This window comes from Athene noctua, chromosome 4, assembly GCF_965140245.1.
Source record: "Athene noctua chromosome 4, bAthNoc1.hap1.1, whole genome shotgun sequence".
In the NCBI taxonomy this organism is placed as follows: Eukaryota; Metazoa; Chordata; class Aves; order Strigiformes; family Strigidae; genus Athene; species Athene noctua.
Genome location: NC_134040.1, coordinates 37591117 through 37603456, shown reverse-complemented (window position 1 = coordinate 37603456; position 12340 = coordinate 37591117). Strand labels below are relative to the sequence as shown.

The 12340-nt window shown below is 55.6% G+C and overlaps 1 protein-coding gene across 1 annotated transcript; it reads right to left on the bottom strand.

Moving 5' to 3' along the window:
• Window positions 1–8758: 8758 nt before the first annotated feature.
• LOC141959915 (acrosin-like) lies at window positions 8759–12040 on the bottom strand. The gene is made up of 5 exons (XM_074904300.1): window positions 11973–12040; window positions 10895–11095; window positions 10298–10563; window positions 9869–10014; window positions 8759–9665 (listed from the first exon to the last, which is right to left on the bottom strand). Exons 1-5 carry the CDS (start codon window positions 12038–12040, stop codon window positions 9306–9308), a joined length of 1041 nt encoding a protein of 346 aa, XP_074760401.1. The 3' UTR covers window positions 8759–9305.
• Window positions 12041–12340: the final 300 nt, after the last annotated feature.

Here is a 12340-nt window from a genome sequence, read left to right as displayed (position 1 = left end):
TCCTGCCGCCAGGGACTCACCAGAGCTTTCTGGCTCTGTCCTTGCAGGTGCTGATTCATTCTCCCTGCCTGAACCGCTGACTTTGGGGCCCCCGCAGTTGCCGTCTACAATAAAAAGATCTTTTCTCTCTTGTGACTTGACTCTGCCACAAGATATTCTGGAGTGGGAGCTGTTGTTCTGTGATGAATCCTGGGGGAGGAGTTTGGGCTCATCCCTTGTCCCAGCACCTTCCCAGTGGGCGTCAGGGCTGCATCGAGGTGCTTTAGGAGGGAAACCCAAGCCCAGAGTCACGCGGGAGGGTGGAGGCTGGACGGAGCCTGTCGAGGTCCTCTGCTCCAAGCTGGGCTCAGGCCGGCTCAGCTCGAGCAGGCTGCCCAGCACAACGTCCTGGGGAGTTTTGGGCTTCTCCCAGGAGCAGCGTCGTGAGGTCAGGGCGAGGGCAAGATGCAGGCAGGGCACGGTGGCCAGGAAGGCTGAAGGCCCTTCGGGGGCCGCCGTCACCTGCAGCTCGCTGTCCCTTGGGGCCCTCCTCCCTGCACACGGATTGTCGGGCAGTTTCCCCAGAACTCATGGCAATGGTACAAACCAAACTTCCAGGCTGGGTGGAATAAAGGTGTCAGCCCACCCGAGAAGCTCTTGAAGCGGCTCCAGCAGCAGCTGGGCTGCTGAGGCTTTCCTGCGTCCTGGTGTGATCCAGGGGACGCCTGCACGCTGACGGAGGAGGAGGAGGGGGAGGGGTGAGCACTCTCCCTGTCAGTAGGTAACTGTTTTGCTCACAGGTTGTTGTGGCTTAGCCCTGGCCAGCAGCTCAGCAGCGCGCAGCCGCTCGCTCACTGCTCCCCAGTGGGATGTGGGGGGTGAATCAGGAGGGGAAAAGGGAGAAAACTCGTGGGTTCAGGTAAAGTCAATTTTATAAGTAAACCAAAAAGGTGTGAGAAAAACACCCCAAGGAAGAAAGAAAGAGGAGAGGAGGCAGGAGCCGCCCGGCCTGGCTCCGGAAGGCGTGCTCCTCGCTGCCTGCCAGCACCGGTGGTTTTGGGCCTCTGCCGAAACCCTGCTGGTCTCTTTGGGCTCTACTGGCTGCCCAGGCAGAGCAGCGCTGACTGTGACCGCGGCAGCCAGCGGGGAAGCGCCAGCAGTGCCGAGGAGCAGATAGAGGAGGATGACTGGGAGGGCAAAGCAGACCCCCTGTGACACCTTGGGTCAAGGCAAGCCTCTAGATACGGTGGGGACCCCGCTGCACCTGCCAAGGCCTTCCCAAGAACTCTTTTCTGACATGGCTACATCCAGCCTTGGGATGGGACAGCGCCTATGAACACCTGAGCACCCTCAAGCACAAAATCACCAACCGCCTGCTGCCGGTGCCCCTGAGACCAGCCCATGGCACCTCTTCCAGCAGAGCTGGGCACCGTGGGGCACCTGCTGGCGAGGCGCTGCTGTGTCCCCGGGGAGCACCTGCCGGAGAACGAGCTGTGCTTCCTCCTCTGCCGTGACAAGGCAAACACGAGCCAGGTCCCTGCTCCCCTTGCTGAATCTGCCTATAGTCTCTGCCCCTGAATGCCCAATGAATGGGATTGTTTTAAGAAATCCTGTGTCCGTGAGTGTCTGGGCAGCACTATATTGGGGAATGTTACTCCTTGGCTCCATCTCCGCTCTGTAACAAACAGATGAAATTTGTTCTTGAATTTATCTTTGCAGTGGTTACTCTTAGATGTTTAGTGCCTCCTTCTCCCTTCTTGTGGTGGTGTCCACAACCCCTCCTCCCCGCCTCCTTTCCCATGGCCCTGACCACCTCTGGACTTGAATTAAGAGTCAGTGACCTTTAGGAGAAACACAGAGTGATCTATGCACAATGTCAGACCGTCCCGTCCCACTCAGATGGGGGGACAAGTGACTCAGATTCACAAATCGCCAACAGATTGGACAGCGGTGAGACAAGTCTCCCAAGTCCAAACATTTATTAACTTTCTGCAATGTGCTAACTGGTTACATGATAACTGGCTAAATATAGACGGAGTTGGGGCAAGCAATACAGTACGCCTTGCATTGCTTAATGGTGGTGAAGGTAAAGGGGAAAAAGGAAAGGAGGGAGATGGAGGGAACAGAGGAATAGAGATCACTGGTCTGGGTTCCTGCATTGATCCTGCCAGCGAGGGTTCCAGGAGGCAGCCGTCATCTTCACTCTCCAGCCCCCCCGCCCTTTTGCTCCCCCTCAATTTAGGCACATTTTCCTTGGGTCCTTGGATCCTGGTACAGATGCGACTGCGCCCAGCAATAACTGCTACCCCAACACCACGGCCAGTCTTCACCCTCTTTCAGAGGCCAAGGCCAATACCAACACGCCAGAAGCTGGTGGAATTCTTTAATCTGCAGATCCTAAGGGGAAAGAAGGCTCAACCAGCAGCATGAACAGCATCCAGTTCAAGCTGCAGTATACCACGACCATCTCCTGGGGCACTGCCTGCTGATCCAAAGGTGGCCTCAGTGTCAAAGGCCTCTTCTGTCCTGACCACGCTCCTCTGAGGGCACACAAATGCTGAAGGTGACCTAGTTCTTAGTTCAATTCAGCCTCCTGTGCAAGGCAAGGATTCCATGCCCGGCCCCTGCAAAATGAGGCTGCAGTCAGCCAGGTGGGGCAAAAAGGGAAAGAGTCACTCAGAAGGGCTGAAACAGGGCCTGGTCAGAGGGGAGGGTGAGGGTGCAGAGGAAGAAGGGACGTCTGGTCATAGGGGGCTAGAGATCTCGGGCACAGCGGTTGGAAATGCTAAGTGTCTTAGGCCAGCTACTGGTGGGATCCTTGAGTGTGTGCACAATGCACCAGTGAACTTGAAACTGCACTCTGTCATGGCACAGGAGACACAGATCTGGGAAGAGCCACGGTTTGCACCGGTGACGGGTAAGGAGCTTGACATGCAGGCACGGATCTTACATGGACTTAATTTCCGTACCATTAGTTGAGGAATCTTATGCACATGCTGCGCTTAGGAATCTAGGGAGTGAAGGTGTGTTTATGTTTTGTCAGTAAACATCCAGTCCTGATCATCTGGAAAGGCAGAAGAGGACCGGCCTGTTTATGTAAGTGGGGGTTATGAATGTACGGGCGCTGGTAAAGGCACCGCTCTGCCTGTGTCAATCTGTTCCGCTGTTACATCCATTGTGTAAGTCTGTAGGTGTGTTTGTGTATCTGGCTCTTTGGAATGCAGTGTAAACCTTTTGAAGGCACACGTGGGAACAGCAGCAGCCACATCCATCAGGCTGGGACAGGAGAAGCTTCCTGGGTGTGAGAGTCCACTGGACTCAGCTCTAGAGGACCTGAAAGGAGAGATCCCCCTTCAGAAGGGGGTACAATCAGAAGTCCACTGAATCTGGCTGGTTTGTAACATGATGGGGAAGGAAACCCAAAGAAACTGTGCAGCAGAGATCACAGAGGCTAGACTGTGAAAACGGTGGAGAGGGCTGGCAGCTGGACTTGCACTGTATAGCAACTGGACTGCCTTCTGACAAAAGTGCAGGAAGGATGCAAGCTCAAATCTTTATATATATATATATATATACACATAAGTGTTTGTTTTCTCCAGTAGGTACCATTAAAGCAACTTGGCAGGACCCTTCCCTGCAGGCCCAAGAGTGGCTTAGCTCTCCTTGGCAAGCTTTGCCTTGAAGCAGCATGAGGCAGCTACAGCCATGGGGATGCTCTCAGCCTTTCCTTGACGGTGTTCCTCCGAAATGCCCAGACAGGGGAAGGTGACCACTGCTGTAGGGCTCATTCTCTTCACTGGGATTTTGACGATTCAATGTCAAGAGCTGTGAATCATGGTATTCTTGTCATTGTTGCCTCAGAATCCTGGCATTGTAGTCAAGCCAAGTTATATTTTCACCTTTCCCCAGACTATGAATACAATCCAAAAATATTAATTAAGTGCAACAAACTCTATGCATTACCTTATTTATTTAGCCCCACAAGATGGTATGACTTAGAGACAGAACAAGCCACAGAAAAAAAGAAAAAAAAAAAAAAACACAACAAAAAAAAAGGCATTACGAGATGCTAATCCCCTCCAGCAAACTGCACATGGTGGCTTTTTGTCCTTTCATGATTTTAGTAGATCCTCTTTCTGCAGTTACAGATAGCAGACGCTGTTTTACAGTGTCACAGATGCCACACATTTTTAAAAACTGCTTCACCTGTAAATAAATTCTCAGTTGTATACAGTATTAGTCACGCATTATCAACAACGGCTGCTGAAGAGCCATTGAGCACCTGGATGCTGGTACATTGATGCTGATGAGCATAAACTGCGCTTTGCACTGAACTCTGCTGTTAGGAAGTGTGGCTTGACCACAGTCCCACCCACTCACACATACACACTTAGCTAAATACTACCCCGAGATGGATCTTAACTCGGAGGGATGGAAATCTGACCCCACATCGGAGGCACAGACCGACGGGACTGTGCTCCTCGCACCCCCGCCCCAGAAGGGACACCTTTTGGTAAGATTTGGGCCCTCAGCTACACCGAGTGATGACCTGTGTGTGATGGCAATCGATTTTTGTGTGTAGTGCTCTACAGCCAACCTGCAGCCTGTGCATATATCGAAGGCAATCCCACAGAATCTGTAGATATTGCATAAGAATAAACCATACTGTTGGTGACCCTGATGGCTTCTCTTGAATGAACGGGCTCTACAGCACAAGGGCTGTTCGTGCGGCTGCTCTCAGGACGATAGTCACGGCAATAACTGACATACATATGAAGAGATAAGCCCAAACCCTCAGGCCCACTAATCTCTGGGGACTGACTAGAACGCAAGGGGATTCATCTCTTACCAAATTAATTTGTCACATTAAATGTAACAGGCATTTAAAAGCCAAGATTGCTTCCAGGTATGTCCTGAAATCTTATGACCCCTGATTTAGAGAGGCCTAATCCTGGGCAGAAGCCCCCGACTCCTCCAAGGAAGACACCCAAGAGATATTTCACCCTGAAAGGATGCTCTCTTCTCTGGGATCTGCCCAAGATTCCTTCCAGACATGTCCCAGACTGTCTGGTGCCCTGCTTCAGGGACCTGAGATCTCAGGTAGCAGCCCCAGATTCCTCCAAGGAAGATACCCAAGACGTGTGATTTCTCCTGTAAAGGAAGATTTTTTTCTCCAGGATACACCAAAGACACCTGCCAGGACTGTCCTGAAAAATTTCACCTCTGCTTTAGGGCAGTTAATGCTGGGCAGCAACCCCAGACTCCTCCAGTGAAGATACTCAGGAGGTATATTTTCTCCTGTAAGGGAAGATTTTTGCTCCACGATACACCAAAGACTCTTCCCAGGCCTGTCCTGGAGCCTTTCCACATCGCCTTTCATGCAGCTAATTGTGGGCAGCAGACCCAGACTCCTCCAAGGAAGACACTCAAGGGGTTTCTCTCCCTGAAAGGATGCTCTCTCATATGAGAACTGCCCAAGATATGTCCCAGATATGTCCCAGAATGTCAGGTGCCCTGCTTCAGGGACCTGAGATCTCAGGTAGCACCATAGACTACTCCAAGGAAGATACCCAAGAGGTGTGTTCTCTCCTGTAAAGGAAGATTTCAGATTCAGTTCTCCCCCATCTTTCCGTACCCCAGATGGCTTCATTGCTCCAACTAGCTTCTGAGTATGGATGCAATCCCGACCCTTAGGAGGAGCCAAGCTCATCAGAGAAGGAATTCCACAGTGCCTTTGAGGCTGGTTCTGCAGCTTAGAATGGCTGCGGGAGAAAATGCTGAAGACTTCACAAAAGAAAAAATAAGAAACAAAGCCACACCCCCTTACTGGAAAACATCCTTCAGTTTCCAGGTTTCCAAATCAGTGTCTGTTCTTTTACCCAGCTGAAGTGAGGAACCTTAACCGCATGGATGCCGGACAGCTCAGAGAGAGGCTGGACAGGCTGGATAATGCAATGAAAGGGGGGGCTCTCAGCAGGAGGGGCTCTCAGCAGGAGGGGCTCTTCAGATAAGGAAGGAGCTGCAACTACTGAGTCCCAGGATAAGGGAGGGGACTCAATGAATACTGAGTTATCAACGTTATGGAAACACTAATGGGGTAGAAAGTCACAAGAGGAAGAGGAGGCATCTTCAGTCTTCATCCTGAAGACCCACGACCACCAGGGGCCACTGCGCAGGCTAAGTAGGAGGAGACCAGGGCGGAGCACATGAAAATAACTTCTTAGAACGCATTAGAATAAACCCCGCCTTTTCGTGGAGAGATCATGAATATGTACAAGTGTTTTTGGAACGATCATGAATATGTAACACTGTCAAATTGTTACTGATTTTGCTATCAACTGAAACTAAATTATGTTTGATTTTAATATGCATATAGAAGGAAGAGATATTTTAATAAAAATCATTTGTTTGCATTTATTGCACTTTCAATCTGGCATCCGAAAGCTACTCTAAAATCCCCTGTACAGCCCCTTACCAAGGCCGAAAGGATTGTTCAAAATTATCTAGTAGGAACGTCTGGAACCTAGGTAACAAACACGGAGTGATTTGTAAACTGATCTATAACGCATACATCGAACTATCAGAATGTATGTAGCTGTCAAGGTCTAGGATTAATGGGAACTGAGGAAATTCAACTGTAACAGCTTGCGAGTACCTGCCAAGCAACTGTGAACTTAAGCAGAAGGTAATTTGTGAAAGAGTCAGATGATTGAATATTGTAAGCATTGGTGGCCTTTATATATATATTGGATGGTCAGGAAAAATGGCCTAGGAATGGGATGCTGAATTCTAACACATTCTGCAACTAATGCTGTTCTGTAGGAGAGAAGGGAAATGGAGGGAAGGGCCATAAGTTGATTTATTCTTCTCTTTGAGACAGAGGAAGGATTGGCAGAAGGAATACAAGATGATTACTAGGGATAATTTAGTAATGGCTATAACTTCCGACAAAAAGAAAGTAAAAAAAAAATGTTGTCCAGCATGTGAACTTGGAAAAGATTGTTTAAAGAAAAGAATTAGCTAGCAAGTAGATAGGAGTCCTTCTGGATTCTCCCAAGTTCCACCTCCCTGCCAACTTATGCTCAGAGAAGATTTTTCTAACTTCAGCACATTTGCTTCTTTGTATTTCTCCATTAAATGTGATCTGTTCAAAGCAAGCTCTCTTTTTAGCACTAGCATTCCTTAATAGCGGGGCGATAGGGGAAATGCAGTTTGGGCGTCGGGTTGGGTTGGTGTGGGGGGGTCTGGCAGCAGGCGAGGGGCTACAGGGGTGGCTCCAGTGAGAAGCTGCTAGAAGCTTCCCCGGCTCCAAGTCGGCCCCGCTGCTGGCCAAGGCTGAGCCCATCAGCGCTGGTGGCAGTGCCTCTGTGAGCAGCTATTTATGAAGCGGGGGGGAAAACCCCCAAGAAACTGCTGGAAAACCTGCAGCAGGGATGTGAGAGAAATCCCTATGCAGACCCCAAGGTCGTGGCAGAAGGAGGGGCGGGAGGGGCTTCGGGCGCCGGAGCAGAGATTCCCCTGCAGCCCGTGGGGCAGCCCGTGGTGAGGCAGCTGTGCCCTGCACCCAGGGAGGGTAACGGTGGGGCAGATGCCCTCCTGCAGCCTGGGAGGACCCACGCTGGAGCAGGGGGATGCCCAAAAGAGGCTGTGACCCCGTGGGGGACCCACGGCTGGAGCAGGGGGAGAGTGTGAGTAGACGGCAGTCATGGCCCACCGGGCTTCTCGCCTCCATCGCTGGCGGCGTCCGACCGACGGTGACGAGGACGTGGCGGCGACTCGGCCGCGATGACGGTGGGGTGGCTGAGGAGCGCTGGTGGGTGCTGCTTGTCCTGGGGCGGCCCGCCATCCTCCCCCACATCCCCTCCCCGCAGCCCAGGTGGCCTCGCAGCAGCCTGACCGTGGTGAGAAGGGGAGGACGGGGCCCCTGAGCTGGTGAGCGGAGCAGGAGGGGCTGGCGGGGCTGGGGGCTCCTCCTGTGAGCAGGGGCGATGGGGGGGTCCCAGTATTGTCCCACAAGTGGGGTCGTTTACCCGGCGTGCTGGACGCTAACCCCCCCCGAGCAGAGGGATGGATTGATTCCCTGTGTGCACAAAGAGGGGTGCTGGGTGGGAATTCCACCCCGCCAGCACCCTGCCCCAAAGGACTTTGGTGTATTTGTACACTTTGACCACACAAACACACGTTTACTGTAATGACAAGCGATTAGTTTCTTATCACGAGGACAGACACCCCGATTTCAGCCCCCTGAACGCCCCCTCTTTGAACGCAGAGAGGGGGCAGGTGTACGACCTGTGGCTGGACGTGCCCCACTTGGCCCCGCGCCCCATCGGCCCCCACCAGCCCCTCCACACCACGGTCACCGACCGCGGCACTCATGCCTTCCTCACCAGTGCTGCCCCCCACATTCAGACTTTCATTTTTAGTGTCTAAACCCTCACTTCTCGGGCAGAGCGCAGCCATTTAGGGTCCAAAGCTCCACTTTCCCTTTCCTAAGCGTTAGCTTTGGCTTCCAAAGCCTCATTTTGGTGGTCCAAAGGCTCAGCTGCAGGCTGCAGCATCTCCTGGAAAGGACTTGGCGTGTGCCCCCGTGGGAGGCGCGTTCCACGGGCGCACGCGTCGCTGGGTGCACGCTGTGAGCTTGCAGGCGGGCGCAGGGGTGGGTGCACGCGGGGGGCGTGCGGGCGGGTGCGTTCCGCGTGCGTGTGTGCTGCAGCGTGTGCACGCGCTGCCTGTGCGTGTGTTGTGTGTGTCTGTGTGTCTGTGTGTGCACACTCGGGGGGGTGTGTGTGAACGCTGCGCGTTGCGCTCCGTGTTCCAGACGTGTGTCCTGCAGTACGGGTGGGCGCACGCTGCGGGTGGGCATCGCACCTTCTCTTTGTACCCACGTGTGTCTCCGGGGAGCGTGTGTGTGTGTGTGTGTGCACATGCCCCAAAGCTGTCTGCGTGTCACGTGGATTTTTCCTGTCCTCTTTCTAACCCCGATGTGCCAGTCTTCTCCGTGCCGTGGTGGCTCTGAGCACCCTCCTCTCCGACCAGGCTCGGGTGCAGCCCTTTGGGGTGACTCTCTCCCTTTGTGCCCCACCTGGCTGCCTGCAGCCTCATTTTGCAGGTGCCAGGCATGGAATCCTTGCCTTGCACAGGAGACTGAAGTGGACTGCAGCATGGGGAACTGTGAAACTTGGCAACTTTATTTCAGGAACGGGAATGCTCAACTGGAGCGCTTGTGTGCGTGGGCAGAACCAAGCAGGCCTTTGACACTGAGGCTGCCTTTGGATCAGCAGGCAGTGCCCCAGTGGTGCGCTGCTGCGGCTTCGGCTGGGTCCTGCTCATGCTGCTGCTGGAGCCTTTTTCCTCCACAGGACCTGCAGCAGCTCTTGCAGCAGCTTAAAGAACTCCACCAGCTTCTGGCGTGGAAATGGGCAGGCCGTAAAGCTGCCCGCTTGCGCTGGTGTTGGCCGCGGCCTCTGTAAGGGGGTTGACGTGACGACGGGCCGTGGCCTTGGAGTAGCCGTTGCTGCTGGGCGCAGCCCCATCTGGACCAGGATCCAGTCATAAAAGTGCTGCGTGGAGGTGTAGACTCCGGGCCGCTTTGCTCTTGCGCAGCCTCTCCCCCAGCTGGTCACCCCGACAAGCCAGAAGTACTCAGCGTTGTTATCCTGGCAGACGAGAGGCCCACCGCTGTCACCCTGCAGCAGAGGAGGGAGGGAGGGAGGGGTCAGGTGGTGTCGGGTGGCCGCTGGCAGCACCAGGCCTGGCTCCTTCTCTCCCACGGCACCTGCCAGGGCTGTGTGCGCTGCGCAGAGAGGCTCTGCTCAGTGCTGGCGCCTGCAGCACCTTGCCAGGGAGAGGGTAGTGAGCCTGTGGGGTAGGGCGCTCTCTCATCTCCTACCTGGCAGGTGTCGATGCCGCCCCACGGGTAGCCAGCGCAGAGGTTGTGGGGGTGGACGGCCCCTGCGTACCACCGGCTGCTGTTGCAGAGGTGGACGTTGATGAGGGGGACCTTGGCCTCCTGCAGGACATCCGTCGGGCCTCCAGCTGTGAGCACAGAAAGGAATTAACACCCAGCAGCTCGGTGCCCGGTCTCCCGCCCTGCCTGGGTGAACCACTCCCTTCCCTGGGGCTTGGCTTTGCAGCGTGACAGGCGCTGCCCCGGCGCTGCCCTTCTGCCTGGCCTCGGGCCCTGGGCCAGGCCCATCTCTCTACGGGCACACGTCCCCGCAGTCGCGCTCTGGCTCTCGCCCCTGCTGCCAGGAAGCCCAGCCCACCTCCCCCGTGTGCCGAGCTCGCACTCAGGACACGAGCACTCTTGGGAACTCACCTCTCGCCATCGTGGACCCCCAGCCGCTGACGTAGCAGTTGGTCAGCTCTGACACCCGCAGCGAGGCGTCGGGCACGCAGGCCAGCTGTACCTGGTAGCCGCACTGCACAGGCTGGTCCAACTCCAGCAGCGCAATGTCGTTCCTCTCCCAGACGCTGCTGTAGTCTTCGTGCACCACCAGGCGCTTAATATTGCGCACTTGGGTCTCCGGGCCCAGCTGAGTCAAGTGGGTGGCCCCGATCACTACGCGCCACGCGTTGACGTGCCTGGAAGGCAGATGGGGAGAGGGCTCAGAGGGAGCCATGTGCCGCAGCAGCCCAGCAGTCCCCTGCCCTCTGCTTCACACGGGGCAGAGGAAAGCAGCGCTGCAGAGGCTCAGACTGCCCTAGCGTGCCTCGGGCTCAAGGCGTGTCGAGCTGGAGGCTGTAGGAAGCCGTGGCGGGAGCCCGGCCCTCTCCTGAGCAGCCTCTCAGCCGGGCTCTGCAGTGCCCAGGCACTGGGCGTACCGCAAGGAACGGGGATGGGAGGAGCCCGTGCTGCTGTGGACGGGGCACCCGCGAACTCTGGGGGGATATCCCCGTTCCTGACCCTCCTTACTTGGCCTTGACGAAGCAGTGGGCTGCTGTGAGGACCCACCGCGGGCTGATGAGGGAGCCCCCGCAAATGTGCCCCGTGCCTGCTCTCCAAGGATCCTGGATGCTGACGATCCAGGGCCAGGCTCCTGCCTGGGCGTCTGTGCCTCCGACGACGCGCGACGTGCCCGGCTGAGCAGCCATGGGCCGGAGCCCGCAGGTCCCCCTGTAACCAGAAGCTCATCACCGTCCCGCTCGATGGCTCACCGCAGTCCCGGCTGAAGGGCAGCCCTCTGCCCTCCCCACGGGGCGCTGCATGGACAGCCAGGCCAGGGAGCCCCCGTTTCTGCTGTAGCCCCGCAGGCGAGTTGTGCCAGCGGCCCGGGTGCTGCAAGGAGCCGAGGCCCCGCGTGGGGCTGGGGAAGCCGTGCTGTGGCCACGGGGACAAGCGGGCACCCCCCAGGGAACCCCATCAGGGTGCCCAAGCTCCCTCCCAGGGCCTCGGCCACTTACCCACAGCTGTCCCAGGCGCCGTGCACAGGCCGGCACAGGGCCAGCAGGATGAGGAGCGGAACCATAAGCATTGCTGCCAGAGGCATGTGCCAGCTGCCAGAACCGAGGGCTTGTTGCCACCAGTGCAGCAGCCAACGACACAGTGACCACAGGGCTGGCGTTGCCCACAGTGCCCTTGGCAACGGGGCTGATGTCACAAAGTCCCTGGTTCCGGGGGCTGGGCGCGGTGGTCTCCAGGGGCACGGGGCCACAATACAGGGGTTTCCAAGCAGGAGAGGAGGCAGAAGCTGGCATTGGCCAGCCCCGACAGACCCCCTCTGAATGCGCTGCTTGTGGTGCTATTTTAAAGTGCTCCTTCAAAGCGGCCTTTTCCAGGTTGTTCCCTCAGCCTGCTGTCAGTGTGGCAGAAGAGGGCTTGCTCTCTACCCAGCCTGTCCTGGACCAGCTCCCAGACAAGGGCCCGGCCCAAGCAAGAGCCCACAGGCACAGCTCGCCCACTGACCCTCACAAACAGGCCCCTCCTGCACGCCCGCACGCTGCCTTTCTGCCCGAGAAGCTGATGGGAGACCCGAGTAACGCAGCTGTCCCACCGATGCTGGAAAAACGCCAGCCCTGCCGGGGGCTTTCTGGAGAAGTCAAACGTGCTGAAGGTTTGCATCTTGAGGCTGTGGCTGGGAAGACTGCAGAGACGGTCGGGCAAACACAAAACCAATCTGAAGAGGAAAACAGGAGGAACCGTGAGTTAGAATGCTGCACCGTTTGTCAAAAGCACACTAGCAGGGGACAGTTAGCCAAGTGGCTAACATGTGCATTTAGAACTATTTCTTACTTTTGCATTCTTTCCTACTTTCATGTTTTCCTAAATGGTGATAAACTCCTTCGTATAGAAACAATTGTTTCTGAACACCCCAAAACTGTTAGTAAGCTGCAAGCAGTATGGCACTAATATGGTCCTAAT

What these genes read in the sequence shown, in the direction of transcription:
- LOC141959915 (XM_074904300.1), bottom strand. Translation starts at nt 12,040, where the DNA reads ATGCAAACCTTCAGCACGTTTGACTTCTCCAGAAAGCCCCCGGCAGGG. An exon ending in CACTGCTTCGTCAAGGCCAA is followed by an intron (nt 10,564 to 10,894) that starts GTAAGGAGGGTC and finishes TCTGCCTTCCAG; the next exon opens with GCACGTCAACGCGTGGCGCG. An exon ending in GCGGCATCGACACCTGCCAG is followed by an intron (nt 9,666 to 9,868) that starts GTAGGAGATGAG and finishes CCTCTGCTGCAG; the next exon opens with GGTGACAGCGGTGGGCCTCT.